Genomic DNA, 22,323 nt, shown 5'->3' with positions numbered 1-22,323 from the left:
GTCTTCTCTAAAGTTACGCCTCAGCCTGATAGTATATGTGAAGAAAAAGCTTGGGATGCTCTTTCCAGTTCTATTAGGACTGGAGTATCAGTACTACTTAGGGACCGAAACATAAAAGTGACACCACACATGCTTATAAGAGAGTAGTTTATCTACTTTGCTGGATAATGTTCCTGTAACAGCACACCATGTGGTAAGGCAAGGTACTGCATCCAAGAAGTATCAATAGTTTTAATCAATAAGTTATTATAATGTGTGACCTACACAATGAAACCGAATCCCACAATGCTTAATGATAACTTCCAGCATTATAGATCAGCATGTATTGGTGAACGTCCTAATTATCCCTTTCAATGGGTAATTTTGTGACGAGATTATGGGTTTCATAAAGTTTATGGACGTCATGGCAGACTCGGGCTATCCATATATTACATAGATGGCCACTCATGTGAATGGCTACCACATTTTGGCCGCAGAAGGGGGAATTTATAGCGGGCCGACTTTTATCCCGGCAAAAATAAGCGGTTTGTTGGGGGTCTAGGGTGCCGTACCCGTGCCAATAAGCTGTCGCTGCGGCGGCTCTCGTATTTTAGGGGTTGTCTATGATGAGACTACCCCTTAAAATGAATGATTGGTTTGAAACTACATCAAAGGCCTTCATTCCTGTCAAAAAAAGTGTGATAATCATTAAACAGAAAAAAAAAAATGGTGTATTACCTGAGGAAAGGCCAGTGTCTATGTATCCCTTGATCTTGACACCGTCTGTCATTTCAGTGCTCAGAATTTGCCTCAGTTCCTCCTCGTAGTCAGTGAGTTCCACGTCCCCCGGCGGTTCTCTACCATTCAGCTTCTTATGTTTTTTGGCCTCGGACAATTTTTTTTTCACGTGTCTCTTTATATCGTGATATCTCTTCTTACAGACATCTACACTGCGCACGTGCGGGCCCACGGCGTTCACGGCATCCGTAATACTAATCCACAGCGCCTTCTTCCTTGATTTCGGGACTTTGACAGCCTGCTGGCCAATAATCTGATGATAATACTCCACCACCTTTGAGATGAGGACGCTGTTTTCTTGATAGGAGAATCTAGTGGCTCTTCCTGACTGACCGGAACAATTCTCTCCCTGTCCTTTATGAGAAGCCTCATCTGATTGGCCGGGAACAACCTCCTCTCCAGTATTCTGCATTCTCAATTATATATATATATATATATATATATACACGTATACTAGGTGTGTATATGAAAGACAGCAAAGGAAAAACTGAATGTAAATCTGCTCCCTGAACTTTTCTTCAGAAATATGAATTTTAGAGGGTGCGGATGCATGAGAAGCGTTTTTAAAGCAGCGCTTGAAAACCCAAAGCTGGAAAAAGAACAAAAAAAGATATCACAGGCTCCGGCGATTTGCGGGTTACAGTTGTTTAAATGACCTTGGATTAGAAAGCAGCAGATTCCATTTAATCTACAGAGAAAATTATCTTTGCGATATAAATTATGCCAAAATTTCCAACATAAAATGAGCATAAAATAAAAATGACAAACAAAAGGATACAGAGATGGTATAAACATGTGACCATCATAGGACAAACACATATAAATAATTGCAGCATAGATAAACAATGTGTTGCATCTAAGACCGCCAGGTGGCAATGCGTTAACTCAGTGCGTCACCCTCTATGGGTTACCACCAATTGCTGTGGATTTGCTATGCAATTTTTTTGGCCATGTACCCCAATAACATGACGAGAACACTATCAATGACCTTGCTGTAAAGAACATATTTATTCTGAGACAATTGTGATATATGAGGCCAGGTATAGAGCAGTTAAAAGGGGTTGTGTCGCCGCAAACATTTCTGGCACATCCACAGGTCCCATAGAAGTAAATTGGAGTTACAGAAACAGTGTAACACAGCGACTTATGCAGTTTCTCAAACTCCCGTTCACTTCTATGGGATTCCCGTCCTGTTGTGCGCCTATGCTCTGCCTAGATGCGGCAGCTAGCGTCGCCTCACCAGGCAGGAAGGGGGACCACTGTTTGGAAGGTAGGTGCGGGTCCCTGTGGTGGGCCCGCATATATCAGACATTTATGGCATACCCTGTGGATATGCCATAAATTTTTGTGGTGACAAAACCCCTTTAAAAAATGTAAAATATGAAGTCATCTCCAAATACTTTCATTTACTAATATTTGCAGCTATGTATATTTATACTTTAACAGGATATTCTGCTGGTTGCCGTTGGAAACAGACAACAGTTTACCTTCATTTTGCTGTCAGACCTGGCTCAACAGTTAGTTCTAACTGCATAATTGTCATGTGAGCTCCCACAATGCACTACTTTCTGGAGAACAACACAATTTTTAAATACACACTTATCAAACAATTTATGCTAATATTATACCTGATTTACATCAACTTTGTAATTTACTTACGGTTAAATTTAGGTTGTTCTAGCCATGCAAATTCTGTGTGAAATTACTGCCACTAGGTGTCTCCTTTTCTGTAATCTGCTATTCAACCCCTGTTGTCAAGCAAAATGCATCCCGTGTTACAGATAGACTGCAGGAAGTGGAGGTGTGTCTCTTCACAGCCTGCCTATAGAAGTCTATGGAGAGGGGAGGGGGAGCAGAATAAGGGAATAGAAAAAGAGACATGCTGCTGCCCATACAAGTCTATGGAGAGGGGAGGGGGAGCAGGGAGAGAGAGAGACACACACAAACACACTGCCTATACAAGACTATGGATAGGAGAAGGCAGAGCAGAAGCAGTGTGAGAAGGACTCAGACGTGCAGCAGCTGCTGGTAAGTGTTATAGCTCACCGTAGTGCTGGATTCTCAGCTATACTGCTCACTACTGCTGTATAATCTCCTCCATGCTGCTGCAGATTATATATATATATATATATATATATATATATATATATATATATAAAAAATGTGATAGATAGTGATAGGATAGCAAGATCCTCCTATCTCTATATGTGCTGTGCATAGAAGACATGATAGCAGTTGGGCTCCGCCCATTAGCTCAGAGAAAATTGCAGAGGGGAAAACTGCTAAATAATGCAGAATACATGTAATATAATGGCCAAAAATAGTGTTATTCCTCATGTACACATGTGACAGCTTATTCTGAAAAGTCACCTGAAAAGTTAGATACGCTTTAAGCAAGCTCTAGAAAACATCAAAGAAAGTGTAACCAACACAAGACAAATAAAGAAAAACTGTTCCTCAAAACTGGAGTTTTTTTTAGAAACCTCGGCAAGAACCAACGAGGCTCCACCATGACCTTTGTCTTGCTAAAGGATGCAATTTCTATACAGTTTTCACATCTCTTCTAGATCCAAAGCCAATGCATTGCACCTGTGGACAGGTGACACATATTGTAGAAAAAATACTATAGACAGGTAACCTATAAAGCTATGGAGGGTGGTCCAATTACTGCGGAGGCTTTACACGACGGAAGATAAAAGTTCTCGAGTGGCCCTAACCTATGCTTTACCATACAAACCTGACAAACAAAATCTTCACCAAACAAAACCAGTGCTCAATGTTAAACTATCAGAATTATGTGGCCGTAAAAAGTCTCCAGTATGTTCTAAAGACCGGTGAATTTATATACAGATGTGTCCTTCCTTATCTTTCCTCATAGCGCAACATATCCTGAGATGTGTGGCACGAGATCACCAGCTTTAAAAAAAAACTAAGATCTATTTCGCGACACTGTCATAAGATGTCTATGATATATGTCTCAATGTGTGGCCACCTTGTGGTTGTGATGCGAGTTGCAGCCTCTCAAAGGTTTTGCTGGCATGTCGCGATATTGTGTTGAATTTGTTTCATGAGAAATTCAGCCTTTAACCAAATTGAAGCAAAGGTGTAAAGCTGGATACGCTTCAGCTGCTTCGTTCTAGCGATTGGTGGGGATCTCAGTGCTCGGACCCCGACCAATACAAACTCCTGACATGTCACTATGACATGTCAGAAGTTTGTTGAACATTTAGCTACACTTTAGCTTATTTTTTACATTGTTTTTTTAGTCCCTCTAGGGGACTTGAATATGCGATGATCAGATCGCTTGCACAATACACTGCAATACTTATGTTTTCCAGTATATTGTGCTTTTTGCCGTCCAATATTAAGCCCTGCGTCTGGCCTAATAGGAGGACCAAGATGGCAGACCTGCCTCTCTCTCTAAGGGCTTAGATGCATCTAAGCGGTTAAACGGCCAAGATCGGAGTAATCTATGAAGCGGCCCAGCGCTCACCGAAACGCTTCTGACGCTTCGTTTTAGCGATCGGTGGGGGTCTCAGTGCTCGGACCCCCATCGATCTAAACTTCTGACATGTCAAAAGTTTTGTTACTCATTAATTATAGGGGTTTTCTGGGTTTTATAAAAAGGTGTCAGTAAAAATAGTAGAAATTAAATATATGTAGACATTTGTAATTTTTATGTTGTAGATGTGGAGCCGCTGCCACCAATATATGGGGAGGGCCCCTTTAAGACACTTTTAATATGCTGAATGAGGACCTTCCTGCTGCCAGCCACGTGTGGCCTGATCATGAATGGATATACTTTCTACACATTTGGCTGCGTATCTGATGAATATGGTAACACTCAATCGGCCATATTGGTCACCTGTCTACAGGACTGATTTCTCTTATAGCGTCACATACAATACTAGCACCGGTGCCGGTTACTCACTTGTGATGGGTTCAGAGTCTGGACCGCCCCCTCTTACACTTGTGCTTGGTTTGTCGTCCGTGTCGCTCGTGGGTGTCGCCTCCTGGTCCATGATTAGATCTATGTAACACAGCGGGAGAAATCTATAAATCTGTCACATGGTCTTCAAAATGTTCACACATCAATGAGAGCCGGACACATCCCAGGACCCGGGTGAAGAGTGCGCCCAACTTTTTGTGTCAAATGTTGAGAGTGATAACTCATCTATTAAAGGGGTTGTCTCAACATAGATCACCCCTTTAATATGGGAGACCCCCAGCACACCGTTGATTTTGCCAAGGAAACCGGGGATAGCCAGGCATTTCCCCCGCAGCGACTGTGAAATGTAGTATTACATGGCGGCCATTCAGATGAGTCCGCCAGAGCAGGAGATGCTGCTTGGTAGAGGTGGGGGTCCCAAACTGAGCAGCCCCACCCCCCTGCCAACTATGATTTCCTGATTGGACAAGCCCTTTGAAGGGGTTGTACCAGAATCGACAATTACCAACTTTCCACAGGATTCATGAGATTTGTCTGATTGCTGGGACCCCACCGATCGTGAGAATGAGGGTCCGGAATCCGGTTCCTCCTCACTGCTCGACCACTATGAGGAGGACACTGATTTGAGTGGCGGTCGAGCATTCATATCTATGGGAATGACAGAAACAGTTGAGTATAGCGCTTGGTTGTCTCCATCGTTCACATAGACGCGCCTGCGCCGACCGCTCCATTCTAGCTCCTCCTCACTGCAGGGGTGCACTGAGGAGGATCTGGCCGTTCTCGTGATCAGTGGTCCCCAGCGATCAGACAATTATCCCTTATCCTGTGGTTAGGTGATAATTGTCGATTCTGGTAATGAAATAAATGGCAATGTGACTCCAGTTTTAGGTCACAATGTAAAGTTGCTGCCATCTGCTGCTCAAGGAGAGGACAGCATTATTTATGCTTATGAATTGAATGTAATATATCGCCATCTTGTGTTCAGTGTAAGTATTGTTACAGGTGTTTATAAATGTGTAAGTTGCTGCTGACTACTGATGACTGCGGCTTGTGCATGGCATGACAGGAGAGCTGGTGCAGAAACATACAGGCCCCCTTAATAGTATCACAATAAAAAACCCAAGTCAGGACCGAATCACATGAGCGCAATAAAACACACCTTATTACTGACGCAAATCCCAGTCCAACCGCAGTCTAATAACCCGTCTAATAACAGATTAATAAACCATCTAATAACAGGTCTAATAACAGGTCTAATAACAGGTCTAATAACCCATCTAATAACAGGTCTAATAACAGGTCTAATAACAGGTCTAATGACCCGTCTAATAACAGTGTAATAACCCGTCTAATAACAGTCTAATAACAGGTCTAATAACAGGTCTAATGACCCGTCTAATAACAGGTCTAACAACAGGTCTAATAACCCATCTAATAACAGTGTAATGACCCGTCTAATAACAGTCTAACCACCCATCTAATAACCGTGTAATAACCTGTCTAATAACAGGTCTAATGACCCGTCTAATAACAGGTCTAATGACCCGTCTAATAACAGGTCTAATGACCCGTCTAATAACAGTGTAATGACCCGTCTAATAACAGTCTAACCACCCATCTAATAACCGTGTAATAACCTGTCTAATAACAGGTCTAATAACCCGTCTAATAACCCGTCTAATAACCCGTCTAATAACAGGTCTAATAACAGGTCTAATAACAGGTCTAATGACCCGTCTAATAACAGGTCTAATGACCCGTCTAATAACAGGTCTAATGACCCATCTAATAACAGTGTAATGACCCATCTAATAACAGTCTAATGACCCGTCTAATAACAGTGTAATGACCCATCTAATAACAGTGTAATGACCCATCTAATAACAGTGTAATGACCCATCTAATAACAGTGTAATGACCCATCTAATAACAGTGTAATGACCCGTCTAATAACAGGTCTAATAACAGGTCTAATAACAGGTCTAATAACAGGTCTAATAACAGGTCTAATAACCCATATAATAACCCATATAATAACTTTCTAATAACCCATCTAATAACAGTCTAATAACCCCACGTACGAACAGCTGACAGGTCTCTACTATGCAGTTAGTTCAGGTCATCAGATCTGCGTCTAATACGTCCCATTGTGGTTTCACCTCTAAGGTCGGGGGAGCGATTGGAAAAACGTAATGCCGGAAATAAGGCGAGTCTGAATGTGGCCTAAATGTAGCAGAACCTTTCACCACACAATGATACGCTTTATTTACATCAAACTGTTATTGCCGTATCTGAGGCTGACAGTGTTATGGGGCATCTGAGGCTGACAGTGTTATGGGGCATCTGAGGCTGACAGTGTTATGGGGCATCTGAGGCTGACAGTGTTATGGGGCATCTGAGGCTGACAGTGTTATGGGGCATCTGAGGCTGACAGTGTTATGGGGCATCTGAGGCTGACAGTGTTACTGGGGCATCTGAGGCTGACACTGTTACGGGGGCATCTGAGGCTGACACTGTTACGGGGGCATGTGAGGCTGACACTGTTACGGGGGCATGTGAGGCTGACAGTGTTACGGGGGCATGTGAGGCTGACAGTGTTACGGGGGCATGTGAGGCTGACAGTGTTAAGGGGGCATGTGAGGCTGACAGTGTTACGGGGGCATGTGAGGCTGACAGTGTTACGGGGGCATGTGAGGCTGACAGTGTTACGGGGGCATGTGAGGCTGACAGTGTTACGGGGGCATGTGAGGCTGACAGTGTTACGGGGGCATGTGAGGCTGACAGTGTTACGGGGGCATGTGAGGCTGACAGTGTTACGGGGGCATGTGAGGCTGACAGTGTTACGGGGGCATGTGAGGCTGACAGTGTTACGGGGGCATGTGAGGCTGACAGTGTTACGGGGGCATGTGAGGCTGACAGTGTTACGGGGGCATCTGAGGCTGACAGTGTTACGGGGGCATGTGAGGCTGACAGTGTTACGGGGGCATGTGAGGCTGACAGTGTTACGGGGGCATGTGAGGCTGACAGTGTTACGGGGGCATGTGAGGCTGACACTGTTACGGGGGCATGTGAGGCTGACACTGTTACGGGGGCATGTGCGGCTGACACTGTTACGGGGGCATGTGAGGCTGACACTGTTACGGGGGCATGTGAGGCTGACACTGTTACGGGGGCATGTGAGGCTGACACTGTTACGGGGGCATGTGAGGCTGACACTGTTACGGGGGCATGTGAGGCTGACACTGTTACGGGGGCATGTGAGGCTGACACTGTTACGGGGGCATGTGAGGCTGACACTGTTACGGGGGCATGTGAGGCTGACACTGTTACGGGGGCATGTGAGGCTGACACTGTTACGGGGGCATGTGAGGCTGACACTGTTACGGGGGCATGTGAGGCTGACACTGTTACGGGGGCATGTGAGGCTGACACTGTTACGGGGGCATGTGAGGCTGACACTGTTACGGGGGCATGTGAGGCTGACACTGTTACGGGGGCATGTGAGGCTGACACTGTTACGGGGGCATGTGAGGCTGACACTGTCACGGGGGCATGTGAGGCTGACACTGTCACGGGGGCATGTGAGGCTGACAGTGTCACGGGGGCATGTGAGGCTGACAGTGTCACGGGGGCATGTGAGGCTGACAGTGTCACGGGGGCATGTGAGGCTGACAGTGTCACGGGGGCATGTGAGGCTGACAGTGTCACGGGGGCATGTGAGGCTGACAGTGTCACGGGGGCATGTGAGGCTGACAGTGTCACGGGGGCATGTGAGGCTGACAGTGTCACGGGGGCATGTGAGGCTGACAGTGTCACGGGGGCATGTGAGGCTGACAGTGTCACGGGGGCATGTGAGGCTGACAGTGTCACGGGGGCATCTGAGGCTGACAGTGTCACGGGGGCATCTGAGGCTGACAGTGTCACGGGGGCATCTGAGGCTGACAGTGTCACGGGGGCATCTGAGGCTGACAGTGTCACGGGGGCATCTGAGGCTGACAGTGTCACGGGGGCATCTGAGGCTGACAGTGTCACGGGGGCATCTGAGGCTGACAGTGTCACGGGGGCATCTGAGGCTGACAGTGTCACGGGGGCATCTTCAGGCTGACAGTGTCACGGGGGCATCTTCAGGCTGACAGTGTCACGGGGGCATCTTCAGGCTGACAGTGTCACGGGGGCATCTTCAGGCTGACAGTGTCACGGGGGCATCTTCAGGCTGACAGTGTCACGGGGGCATCTTCAGGCTGACAGTGTCACGGGGGCATCTTCAGGCTGACAGTGTCACGGGGGCATCTTCAGGCTGACAGTGTCACGGGGGCATCTTCAGGCTGACAGTGTCACGGGGGCATCTTCAGGCTGACAGTGTCACGGGGGCATCTTCAGGCTGACAGTGTCACGGGGGCATCTTCAGGCTGACAGTGTCACGGGGGCATCTTCAGGCTGACAGTGTCACGGGGGCATCTTCAGGCTGACAGTGTCACGGGGGCATCTTCAGGCTGACAGTGTCACGGGGGCATCTTCAGGCTGACAGTGTCACGGGGGCATCTTCAGGCTGACAGTGTCACGGGGGCATCTTCAGGCTGACAGTGTCACGGGGGCATCTGAGGCTGACAGTGTCACGGGGGCATCTGAGGCTGACAGTGTCACGGGGGCATCTGAGGCTGACAGTGTCACGGGGGCATCTGAGGCTGACAGTGTCACGGGGGCATCTGAGGCTGACAGTGTCACGGGGGCATCTGAGGCTGACAGTGTCACGGGGGCATCTGAGGCTGACAGTGTCACGGGGGCATCTGAGGCTGACACAGTGCTACGGGGGCATCTGAGGCTGACACAGTGCTACGGGGGCATCTGAGGCTGACACAGTGCTACGGGGGCATCTGAGGCTGACACAGTGCTACGGGGGCATCTGAGGCTGACACAGTGCTACGGGGGCATCTGAGGCTGACACAGTGTTACGGGGGCATCTGAGGCTGACACAGTGTTACGGGGGCATCTGAGGCTGACACAGTGTTACGGGGGCATCTGAGGCTGACACAGTGTTACGGGGGCATCTGAGGCTGACACAGTGTTACGGGGGCATCTGAGGCTGACACAGTGTTACGGGGGCATCTGAGGCTGACACAGTGTTACGGGGGCATCTGAGGCTGACACAGTGTTACGGGGGCATCTGAGGCTGACACAGTGTTACGGGGGCATCTGAGGCTGACACAGTGTTACGGGGGCATCTGAGGCTGACACAGTGTTACGGGGGCATCTGAGGCTGACACAGTGTTACGGGGGCATCTGAGGCTGACACAGTGTTACGGGGGCATCTGAGGCTGACACAGTGTTACGGGGGCATCTGAGGCTGACACAGTGTTACGGGGGCATCTGAGGCTGACACAGTGTTACGGGGGCATCTGAGGCTGACACAGTGTTACGGGGGCATCTGAGGCTGACACAGTGTTACGGGGGCATCTGAGGCTGACACAGTGTTACGGGGGCATCTGAGGCTGACACAGTGTTACGGGGGCATCTGAGGCTGACACAGTGTTACGGGGGCATCTGAGGCTGACACAGTGTTACGGGGGCATCTGAGGCTGACACAGTGTTACGGGGGCATCTGAGGCTGACACAGTGTTACGGGGGCATCTGAGGCTGACACAGTGTTACGGGGGCATCTGAGGCTGACACAGTGTTACGGGGGCATCTGAGGCTGACACAGTGTTACGGGGGCATCTGAGGCTGACACAGTGTTACGGGGGCATCTGAGGCTGACACAGTGTTACGGGGGCATCTGAGGCTGACACAGTGTTACGGGGGCATCTGAGGCTGACACAGTGTTACGGGGGCATCTGAGGCTGACACAGTGTTACGGGGGCATCTGAGGCTGACACAGTGTTACGGGGGCATCTGAGGCTGACACAGTGTTACGGGGGCATCTGAGGCTGACACAGTGTTACGGGGGCATCTGAGGCTGACACAGTGTTACGGGGGCATCTGAGGCTGACACAGTGTTACGGGGGCATCTGAGGCTGACACAGTGTTACGGGGGCATCTGAGGCTGACACAGTGTTACGGGGGCATCTGAGGCTGACACAGTGTTACGGGGGCATCTGAGGCTGACACAGTGTTACGGGGGCATCTGAGGCTGACACAGTGTTACGGGGGCATCTGAGGCTGACAGTGTTACGGGGGCATCTGAGGCTGACAGTGTTACGGGGGCATCTGAGGCTGACAGTGTTACGGGGGCATCTGAGGCTGACAGTGTTACGGGGGCATCTGAGGCTGACAGTGTTACGGGGGCATCTGAGGCTGACAGTGTTACGGGGGCATCTGAGGCTGACAGTGTTACGGGGGCATCTGAGGCTGACAGTGTTACGGGGGCATCTGAGGCTGACAGTGTTACGGGGGCATCTGAGGCTGACAGTGTTACGGGGGCATCTGAGGCTGACAGTGTTACGGGGGCATCTGAGGCTGACAGTGTTACGGGGGCATCTGAGGCTGACAGTGTTACGGGGGCATCTGAGGCTGACAGTGTTACGGGGGCATCTGAGGCTGACAGTGTTACGGGGGCATCTGAGGCTGACAGTGTTACGGGGGCATCTGAGGCTGACAGTGTTACGGGGGCATCTGAGGCTGACAGTGTTACGGGGGCATCTGAGGCTGACAGTGTTACGGGGGCATCTGAGGCTGACAGTGTTACGGGGGCATCTGAGGCTGACAGTGTTACGGGGGCATCTGAGGCTGACAGTGTTACGGGGGCATCTGAGGCTGACAGTGTTACGGGGGCATCTGAGGCTGACAGTGTTACGGGGGCATCTGAGGCTGACAGTGTTACGGGGGCATCTGAGGCTGACAGTGTTACGGGGGCATCTGAGGCTGACAGTGTTACGGGGGCATCTGAGGCTGACAGTGTTACGGGGGCATCTGAGGCTGACAGTGTTACGGGGGCATCTGAGGCTGACAGTGTTACGGGGGCATCTGAGGCTGACAGTGTTACGGGGGCATCTGAGGCTGACAGTGTTACGGGGGCATCTGAGGCTGACAGTGTTACGGGGGCATCTGAGGCTGACAGTGTTACGGGGGCATCTGAGGCTGACAGTGTTACGGGGGCATCTGAGGCTGACAGTGTTACGGGGGCATCTGAGGCTGACAGTGTTACGGGGGCATCTGAGGCTGACAGTGTTACGGGGGCATCTGAGGCTGACAGTGTTACGGGGGCATCTGAGGCTGACAGTGTTACGGGGGCATCTGAGGCTGACAGTGTTACGGGGGCATCTGAGGCTGACAGTGTTACGGGGGCATCTGAGGCTGACAGTGTTACGGGGGCATCTGAGGCTGACAGTGTTACGGGGGCATCTGAGGCTGACAGTGTTACGGGGGCATCTGAGGCTGACAGTGTTACGGGGGCATCTGAGGCTGACAGTGTTACGGGGGCATCTGAGGCTGACAGTGTTACGGGGGCATCTGAGGCTGACAGTGTTACGGGGGCATCTGAGGCTGACAGTGTTACGGGGGCATCTGAGGCTGACAGTGTTACGGGGGCATCTGAGGCTGACAGTGTTACGGGGGCATCTGAGGCTGACAGTGTTACGGGGGCATCTGAGGCTGACAGTGTTACGGGGGCATCTGAGGCTGACAGTGTTACGGGGGCATCTGAGGCTGACAGTGTTACGGGGGCATCTGAGGCTGACAGTGTTACGGGGGCATCTGAGGCTGACAGTGTTACGGGGGCATCTGAGGCTGACAGTGTTACGGGGGCATCTGAGGCTGACAGTGTTACGGGGGCATCTGAGGCTGACAGTGTTACGGGGGCATCTGAGGCTGACAGTGTTACGGGGGCATCTGAGGCTGACAGTGTTACGGGGGCATCTGAGGCTGACAGTGTTACGGGGGCATCTGAGGCTGACAGTGTTACGGGGGCATCTGAGGCTGACAGTGTTACGGGGGCATCTGAGGCTGACAGTGTTACGGGGGCATCTGAGGCTGACAGTGTTACGGGGGCATCTGAGGCTGACAGTGTTACGGGGGCATCTGAGGCTGACAGTGTTACGGGGGCATCTGAGGCTGACAGTGTTACGGGGGCATCTGAGGCTGACAGTGTTACGGGGGCATCTGAGGCTGACAGTGTTACGGGGGCATCTGAGGCTGACAGTGTTACGGGGGCATCTGAGGCTGACAGTGTTACGGGGGCATCTGAGGCTGACAGTGTTACGGGGGCATCTGAGGCTGACAGTGTTACGGGGGCATCTGAGGCTGACAGTGTTACGGGGGCATCTGAGGCTGACAGTGTTACGGGGGCATCTGAGGCTGACAGTGTTACGGGGGCATCTGAGGCTGACAGTGTTACGGGGGCATCTGAGGCTGACAGTGTTACGGGGGCATCTGAGGCTGACAGTGTTACGGGGGCATCTGAGGCTGACAGTGTTACGGGGGCATCTGAGGCTGACAGTGTTACGGGGGCATCTGAGGCTGACAGTGTTACGGGGGCATCTGAGGCTGACAGTGTTACGGGGGCATCTGAGGCTGACAGTGTTACGGGGGCATCTGAGGCTGACAGTGTTACGGGGGCATCTGAGGCTGACAGTGTTACGGGGGCATCTGAGGCTGACAGTGTTACGGGGGCATCTGAGGCTGACAGTGTTACGGGGGCATCTGAGGCTGACAGTGTTACGGGGGCATCTGAGGCTGACAGTGTTACGGGGGCATCTGAGGCTGACAGTGTTACGGGGGCATCTGAGGCTGACAGTGTTACGGGGGCATCTGAGGCTGACAGTGTTACGGGGGCATCTGAGGCTGACAGTGTTACGGGGGCATCTGAGGCTGACAGTGTTACGGGGGCATCTGAGGCTGACAGTGTTACGGGGGCATCTGAGGCTGACAGTGTTACGGGGGCATCTGAGGCTGACAGTGTTACGGGGGCATCTGAGGCTGACAGTGTTACGGGGGCATCTGAGGCTGACAGTGTTACGGGGGCATCTGAGGCTGACAGTGTTACGGGGGCATCTGAGGCTGACAGTGTTACGGGGGCATCTGAGGCTGACAGTGTTACGGGGGCATCTGAGGCTGACAGTGTTACGGGGGCATCTGAGGCTGACAGTGTTACGGGGGCATCTGAGGCTGACAGTGTTACGGGGGCATCTGAGGCTGACAGTGTTACGGGGGCATCTGAGGCTGACAGTGTTACGGGGGCATCTGAGGCTGACAGTGTTACGGGGGCATCTGAGGCTGACAGTGTTACGGGGGCATCTGAGGCTGACAGTGTTACGGGGGCATCTGAGGCTGACCGTGTTACGGGGGCATCTGAGGCTGACCGTGTTACGGGGGCATCTGAGGCTGACCGTGTTACGGGGGCATCTGAGGCTGACCGTGTTACGGGGGCATCTGAGGCTGACCGTGTTACGGGGGCATCTGAGGCTGACCGTGTTACGGGGGCATCTGAGGCTGACAGTGTTACGGGGGCATCTGAGGCTGACAGTGTTACGGGGGCATCTGAGGCTGACAGTGTTACGGGGGCATCTGAGGCTGACAGTGTTACGGGGGCATCTGAGGCTGACAGTGTTACGGGGGCATCTGAGGCTGACAGTGTTACGGGGGCATCTGAGGCTGACAGTGTTACGGGGGCATCTGAGGCTGACAGTGTTATGGGGGCATCTGAGGCTGACAGTGTTATGGGGGCATCTGAGGCTGACAGTGTTATGGGGGCATCTGAGGCTGACAGTGTTATGGGGGCATCTGAGGCTGACAGTGTTATGGGGGCATCTGAGGCTGACAGTGTTATGGGGGCATCTGAGGCTGACAGTGTTATGGGGGCATCTGAGGCTGACAGTGTTATGGGGGCATCTGAGGCTGACAGTGTTATGGGGGCATCTGAGGCTGACAGTGTTATGGGGGCATCTGAGGCTGACAGTGTTATGGGGGCATCTGAGGCTGACAGTGTTATGGGGGCATCTGAGGCTGACAGTGTTATGGGGGCATCTGAGGCTGACAGTGTTATGGGGGCATCTGAGGCTGACAGTGTTATGGGGGCATCTGAGGCTGACAGTGTTATGGGGGCATCTGAGGCTGACAGTGTTATGGGGGCATCTGAGGCTGACAGTGTTATGGGGGCATCTGAGGCTGACAGTGTTATGGGGGCATCTGAGGCTGACAGTGTTATGGGGGCATCTGAGGCTGACAGTGTTATGGGGGCATCTGAGGCTGACAGTGTTATGGGGGCATCTGAGGCTGACAGTGTTATGGGGGCATCTGAGGCTGACAGTGTTATGGGGGCATCTGAGGCTGACAGTGTTATGGGGGCATCTGAGGCTGACAGTGTTATGGGGGCATCTGAGGCTGACAGTGTTATGGGGGCATCTGAGGCTGACAGTGTTATGGGGGCATCTGAGGCTGACAGTGTTATGGGGGCATCTGAGGCTGACAGTGTTATGGGGGCATCTGAGGCTGACAGTGTTATGGGGGCATCTGAGGCTGACAGTGTTATGGGGGCATCTGAGGCTGACAGTGTTATGGGGGCATCTGAGGCTGACAGTGTTATGGGGGCATCTGAGGCTGACAGTGTTATGGGGGCATCTGAGGCTGACAGTGTTATGGGGGCATCTGAGGCTGACAGTGTTATGGGGGCATCTGAGGCTGACAGTGTTATGGGGGCATCTGAGGCTGACAGTGTTATGGGGGCATCTGAGGCTGACAGTGTTATGGGGGCATCTGAGGCTGACAGTGTTATGGGGGCATCTGAGGCTGACAGTGTTATGGGGGCATCTGAGGCTGACAGTGTTATGGGGGCATCTGAGGCTGACAGTGTTATGGGGGCATCTGAGGCTGACAGTGTTATGGGGGCATCTGAGGCTGACAGTGTTATGGGGGCATCTGAGGCTGACAGTGTTATGGGGGCATCTGAGGCTGACAGTGTTATGGGGGCATCTGAGGCTGACAGTGTTATGGGGGCATCTGAGGCTGACAGTGTTATGGGGGCATCTGAGGCTGACACTGTTATGGGAGCATCTGAGGCTGACACTGTTATGGGGCATGTGAGGCTGACAGTGTTATGGGGGCATCTCAGGCTGACAGTGCTATGGGGGCATCTGAGGCTGACAGTGTTATGGGGGCATCTGAGGCTGACAGTGCTATGGGGGCATCTGAGGCTGACACTGTTATGGGGGCATCTGAGGCTGACAGTGCTATGGGGGCATCTGAGGCTGACACTGTTATGGGGGCATCTGAGGCTGACACTGTTATGGGGGCATCTGAGGCTGACACTGTTATGGGGGCATCTGAGGCTGACACTGTTATGGGGGCATCTGAGGCTGACACTGTTATGGGGGCATCTGAGGCTGACACTGTTATGGGGGCATCTGAGGCTGACACTGTTATGGGGCATGTGAGGCTGACAGTGTTATGGGGGCATCTCAGGCTGACACTGTTATGGGGGCATGTGAGGCTCACACTGTTATGGGGGCATCTGAGGCTGACACTGTTATGGGGGCATCTCAGGCTGACACTGTTATGGGGGCATCTCAGGCTGACACTGTTATGGGGGCATGTGAGGCTGACAGTGTTATGGGGGCATCTCAGGCTGACACTGTTATGGGGGCATGTGAGGCTGACACTGTTATGGGGGCATCTGAGGCTGTCAGACACTGTTATGGGGCTTCTGTGTCTTACTCTCTGGAACATTTGGGTAATTAAAAAAGGTTGTGAAAAATGTAATGTGGCTCTGGGGAAAGGAGGGGGAATGTACCTAGTCCTGAATACCAAATGTTGGAGGGTCTGTTATGGCTCTGTTCACATTTGAGACGCTGTTCAGAGCTGGTGTCGCAAATTGAATCAGATTTGACTGGAAGAAAGGCGTCGCATGTGGTGCGATTCTATCCGTTGAAAAACAGCAACCACGATGGAACCCAACAGACCCCATTATAAGTCAGGCGGTATCCATCGTATAACGGACCAGACACGGAATCGCGGCTTTTACCACAAACAGAAGCCGTGACGCAGATGTGAACAGAGCCTTACTGCCGAGCTTTTCTGGAGACGTTTTTGAATAGATGCTTACGGATCCTGACAGACCAAACGCAACGGGCACGTCAGGTCTCCGGCACGCAACGGGCACGTCAGGTCTCCGGCACGCAACGGGCACGTCAGGTCTCCGGTATTACTGACGGCAGGAACAGCGTGGAAGATTGCGCTATTCTTATAGCCAACAATACCAGAAAACTGGACGACTGTCAATAACGTCATGTGACCTATGTAGCCAACTTTACAGACAAAAAGTATCTAGAACTGCCACGTGACAATAATAACACCCCACGTGATCAGAGTGACTAGAAGCGATGACGATGTATATACCCGCACCAGACACTGCCATGTATACAAACATACAGCAGCTTGGGACTTGTAGTACTACACCATCACACCGTTCTAATGCCCAATGGCTGATCCTCCACACCGGATCTCTAACCTCAAGGAATCTCTCGGAAGAGACACCCCCCTAATAACACACCCATCCTGCATACACTGTCATCTTCCAGCTCCTGCGCTTACCTGCTCCGGTTTCATTTGCGCATGCGCGGGGTCTATTTCGCCGGACAAAGGATCTATTCCATTTCTCTAACCTGATTGGCGGATGTGTTAAACGGAGCGACTTCTGTTGAATTGTGGGACTTGAAGTTCTTCTGTGCGGACGAGCTGAGTAAGGAGATAGTTACAAAACTACATCCCCCAGAATCCTTGTAGACCTCTGCGCCCCATGAACTTTTTTTTTTGTCTCTTCAAGCAAAACTTTATGAGTTCTAACAGTTCTAAATGCGTTCTATAGCAATGGACTGTGAGTGGTGGAATTCCAGTTCCCTGTCATGTACAAGGTGGTAGTGCCTATAGTAACCAATCAGATTCAAGCTCTCTTTTGTCAAAGGCCCTTTTGAAAATGAAAGAAGCAATTTGATAGGTTGCTATGGGCAACTACTCCATTTTTCCTTAGCACCAGTTTTGTAAATCTTCCCCAATATGTCTGTATTTCCCAGGTATACCCTGAGAAATTTTCAACAGGGCACACATTGATTAATATGGCGAGAGCTTAACCATTTTTCATTTATTCAATTTCATATTTTCCTTTCCACCTTCCAAAAGCCATAACTTTTTTATTTTTTCGACGACATGAGGGCATATTTTTTGCGGGATGAGTTGTATTCACTTGAGTACTTACATTTTTTATATATATATATATATATATATATATATATATATATATATATACAAAATAATGGACATCATCTACTCATTATACATCATCTTTGCACTGTGTAAAGTTATAGCAAGTGTAATGTATGATCTATTTGAACTTATTAATCCAATGAAATGAAAAAGGCCGGATCTATTGGGCGCCACCAGACAGACTAAGGGCCTGTTCACATCACCGTTCATTTCCGTTCCGGGGTTCCGTCGAGGGGTTTCCGTCGGGTGAACCCCGCAACGGAAAGTGAAAGTGACAGCACAGCTTCCGTTTCAGTCACCATTGATCTCAATGGTGACGGAAACATCGCTAATGGTTTACGTTCGTCACCATTACGGCAGGTTTCCGGTTTTCCCGACGGAATCAATAGCGCAGTCGACTCCACTAAAAAAAAACCGATATATTTTACATGGATCTAGTGGCAAAATTGTTTTTTTTAAGTTTTAATATTAGCATTTTTTTTTATTAAAAAAAAAAACAAAAACCCCTTTTATTTAAGTATTTAACTTTTTTTTTTTTATTAGTCTCCCTAGGGGACTTGAACCAGGGATTGTTGGATCGCTTGCATGATATACCGCAATACTAATGTATTGAAGTATATCTTGATTTTTAACGGGTTCCTATTAAGCCCTGCCTCTGGCTTAGATGCCGCAGTTCCTATTGACCACGGCATTTAAGCGGTTATACGAGCGGGATTTTACTTGTTGCAGTGAAGCGTCGGCTGTTACCTACAGCCGACACGCAACTTGTGGCGCGGGCTTAGCCCATGAGCCAGCTCCATACGTTCCCTCCATGCCTATATGGCAGATGTTGGGAAGCGGTTAAGTGGGCAAAGTGTGGCTCGATGGCACTACGAGGGTACTGTTTTGCTTAAAGGGGTTTTCCAATCCTTTTTTTTTTTTTTTAAATCAATGCAATGTTCCTCTATTAATATATTAGTGCACTCTGACTAGCTTTTTCTTGATAATAAATGGTTTTAGTAACACGACTCCCTATTGTTTACCTTGAGAGGTTTGTTTTGCTCAGTAAGTTCATTCCTCTTCTCTTCCTGTGTTTCTCCTCCCTGCATGCACTGCTCTAGTCCCAGCATGCAATGTGCATGCAGCAGTGCACTTGCTCCGCCTACTACACCCAGCTCTACTAACTTCTGCAATCTCAGTCTTCATTTTGGTGCTCTCATTCTATTACTGATAGCACAAGCTGAAATCACTGGATATCTGCGTTTTTAACCTCTTAACGCCGAAGGGCGGATATATCAGTGCTCTGCAGCTGCTAGTTCGCGCAGGAGGAGGGATATATCCGTCCTGTGATGGCGCGGGTACTGCCAGTGTACCCACGCGATCAGCGGCAGGAGCACGGCTGTTATACACAGCCTGGCTCCTGCTGCAACTGCCGTAATCGAAGCGTGCTCCGATTCCGGCAATTTAACCCATTAAATGCCGCTGTCAATAGTGACAGCGGCATCTAATGTGTTTGACAGAGGGAGGGAGCTCCCTCTGTTTTATACTGACAGGCAATAATAACAAGAAGTATACCAAAGCATTATATATGCGATCGGCACATCGCATAGTGAAGTCCCATGGTGGGACTAAAAAAAAAATGTCAATCCGTTAAATAAAGTTGGTGAAAAAACAAAAAAAAAATTACAGTGAAAATCAAATAAAACTATTTTTTTTGCCCAAAAAGTTGTTTTTTGAAAGTAAAAGTGTCAAAACAAATCACACATACACATATATGGTAGCCCCGCGATCGTAACCACTTGAACAATAAAATTAACACATTAATTAAACCGCTGGATGAACGGCGTCCAAAAAAACAACGGCAAAATTCGCTCTTTTCTCCCATTCCCACCATTAAAAATTAATCTAAGTCCTATGTACCCCAAAATAGTACTAATGAAAACTACACATTGTCCCGCAAAAATCAAGCCCACGTACGGCCACATAGACGGAAAAATAAAACCGTTACGGCTCTTGGAATGCGGCGATGCAAAAACAAGTAATTTTTTTCTAAAAGGGTTTTTATTGTGCAAACGTAGGAAAACATATAAAACCTTTACATATTTGGTATCCCCGTAACCGTGCCGAGCCATAGAATAAAGTTAACATGTTATTTACGCTGCATAGTAAACGGCGTAAATTTCTAACGTGAAAATCAATGCTGGAATAGCTGCTTATTTTCAATTCTCTCCTAAAATAAAGTTAATAAAAGTTAATCAATATATTAAAAGCATCTAAAAATGGTGGAATTACAAAATAAAACTCGTCCCGCAAAAAACAAGCCCTTATACGGCTATGTCGACGGAATAAAAAAAAAGTTACGACTCTTGGAATGTGACCGTGAAAAAAACAAAAATAATCCTTGGTCATTAACGTGCAAAATGGCCCGGTCATTAAGGGGTTAAACGGTTTGAAGAGGTCTTCTGGTACCAAAACAGTGGAAACCCCCAAAAGGTGCCCCCATTTTGGAAACTAGACCCCTTGAGGAATTCATTGTAGTTTTCTTGGGGTGCATGCGGCTTTTTGATCAGTTTTTATTCTATTTTTAAGTGGCGCGGTGACTAAAAAAACAGCAATTCTACTATTGTTTTTTTATTCTATTTTTGTTACAGCGTTCACCGTGCGCTATAAATGACATATTCACTTTATTCTGCGGGGCGATACGATTAGGGCTCATTTACACGAGCGTGTTATACGTCCGTGCAACGCGCGTCGCAGGGACCTATGTTAGTCTATGGGGCCGTGCAGCCAGGTGGGCGTGATTTTCACGCAGCGTATGTCCGCTGCGTGAAACGTACGACGTCCTATATTTGTGCGCTGTTCGCACATCGCGCACCAATTGAAGTCAATGGGTGGGTGAAAACCACGCATGTCGCACGGAAGCAATTCCGTGGGACGCGCGTGATTCGCGCAACAGCACTGTAAAGGATGAATGAAAACAGAAAAGCACCACGTTCTTTTCTGTTTACAAACATCCAAACGGAGTGTCATAATGATGGCGGCTGCGCGAAAACTAGGCAGCCGCGCATCATAAAGGGCTGACACACGGAGCTGTTAATTGCCTTTTGCGCACGCAAAACGCCGCGCTTTTTGCTTGCACAAAATGCACACGCTCGTGTAAACTCGGCCTTACGGTGACACCAGATGTTTATAGTTCTTTTATGTCTTATGGCGTTTGCACAATAAAATACGTTTTGTAAAAAATCATTCACTTTTTGTGTTGCCTTATTCTAAGAGCCAGAACTTTATTATTTTTCAATCAATAAAGCCGTGCGAGGACTTATTTTTTGCGTAACGAACTGTAGTTTCGATCAGGACCATTTTTCGGTACATGCGACTTTTTGATCTCTTTTTAATACATTTTTTGGGAGGTGAAGTGACCAAACAATTGTGATTCTGGGACGGTTTATTATTATTTTCTTTTACGGCGTTCACCGCGCGGGATAAATAACGAAATAATTTTGTAGTTCAGGCCGTTACGGACGCGGCGATACCAATTATGTATATTTTATTTATTTATATATTTTTATTAATAAAAAAGGACTGATAAGGGAAAAAAAGGGGATTTTTTTTAACTTTTATTTTCTTATTTTTACACATCTTTTTTTTTTACTTTATTACTTTGTCCCACTAGGGGACTTGAGGGCAGGAGGCCCTGATCGCTATTCTAATACTCTGCACTACATGCGTAGTGCAGTGTATTAGAACTGTCAGCTATTCACTGACAGCAAGTATAGTGGGTCCTGACTTTGTCAGGACCCATTAGGCTTCCGTCGATGGCATAGCCGGACGCCATTGTTTGGTGTCCGGTTGCCATAGTAACCATCGCCGGCCGCTATCGTGTAGCAGGCCGGCGATGGTAACTTAACCCCTAAAAAGCCGCGATCTCTATTGAACGCGGCTTTTAAGGGGTTAGACAGCGGGGACACAGCGATCGGTCCCCGCTGTAGGAGCTGCGGCAGCTGCTGTACGAGACAGCAGCTGTCACAGCTCCTGCACCTGTCGGGAAGACGGCCGAAACGGCCGTTATTCCCGCAACTTCGTATTCCGTCGGTAATTTATAAGGGGTTATAATTTCACAGAGCATGCGCGGTGGAGTGTGTTAACCACGCATGCTCTGAGATAAAGAAGCACGTGGTACGGTTACGTCATTTGTGACGTAACCGTTCAGTGTGAAAACCGGAAACCGGAAGCAAGGCAGAAGACTAAATGGACGGGTCTGCACAGGAAGTGCAGATTTTGCTTCACTAAGGGGGCGGTGACGGAGGAGGATATACGACGCTACAGCCATCTGATGAAACGTAAGTACATTGTAAAGTTATATCATTTTCATTGTTTTATTTAAATAAATGTAATTTTTTAGTTCCGGAATACCCCTTTAATATGGGTAA

General features: G+C 49.2%; 1 protein-coding gene across 4 annotated transcripts in view; it reads right to left on the bottom strand.

Annotated features, from left to right (window-relative positions):
- The window catches only part of LOC142665041 (uncharacterized), a 31,016-nt gene extending 11,737 nt beyond the window's left edge, over window positions 1-19,279 (bottom strand). The window contains exons 1-3 of one of the 4 annotated variants that reach the window (XM_075844577.1): window positions 4,709-4,798; window positions 2,437-2,525; window positions 718-1,366 (exon numbers count right to left, since the gene is read on the bottom strand). In XM_075844577.1, the coding sequence (XP_075700692.1) occupies window positions 718-1,189 (472 nt within the window). In that variant the 5' untranslated portion in view covers window positions 1,190-1,366; window positions 2,437-2,525; window positions 4,709-4,798. Of the gene's footprint in view, window positions 1-717; window positions 1,367-2,436; window positions 2,526-4,708; window positions 4,808-18,936 lie in introns of those variants that run through there. The other 3 variants (XM_075844578.1, XM_075844576.1, XM_075844579.1) reach the window with 3 other exon arrangements.
- Between the last annotated feature and the right edge of the window lie 3,044 nt (window positions 19,280-22,323).

Source organism: Rhinoderma darwinii, chromosome 12, assembly GCF_050947455.1.
Source record: "Rhinoderma darwinii isolate aRhiDar2 chromosome 12, aRhiDar2.hap1, whole genome shotgun sequence".
In the NCBI taxonomy this organism is placed as follows: domain Eukaryota; kingdom Metazoa; phylum Chordata; class Amphibia; order Anura; family Rhinodermatidae; genus Rhinoderma; species Rhinoderma darwinii.
Note: the sequence above shows the minus strand (reverse complement) of the source record. Positions and strands in the feature narration are given on the sequence as shown.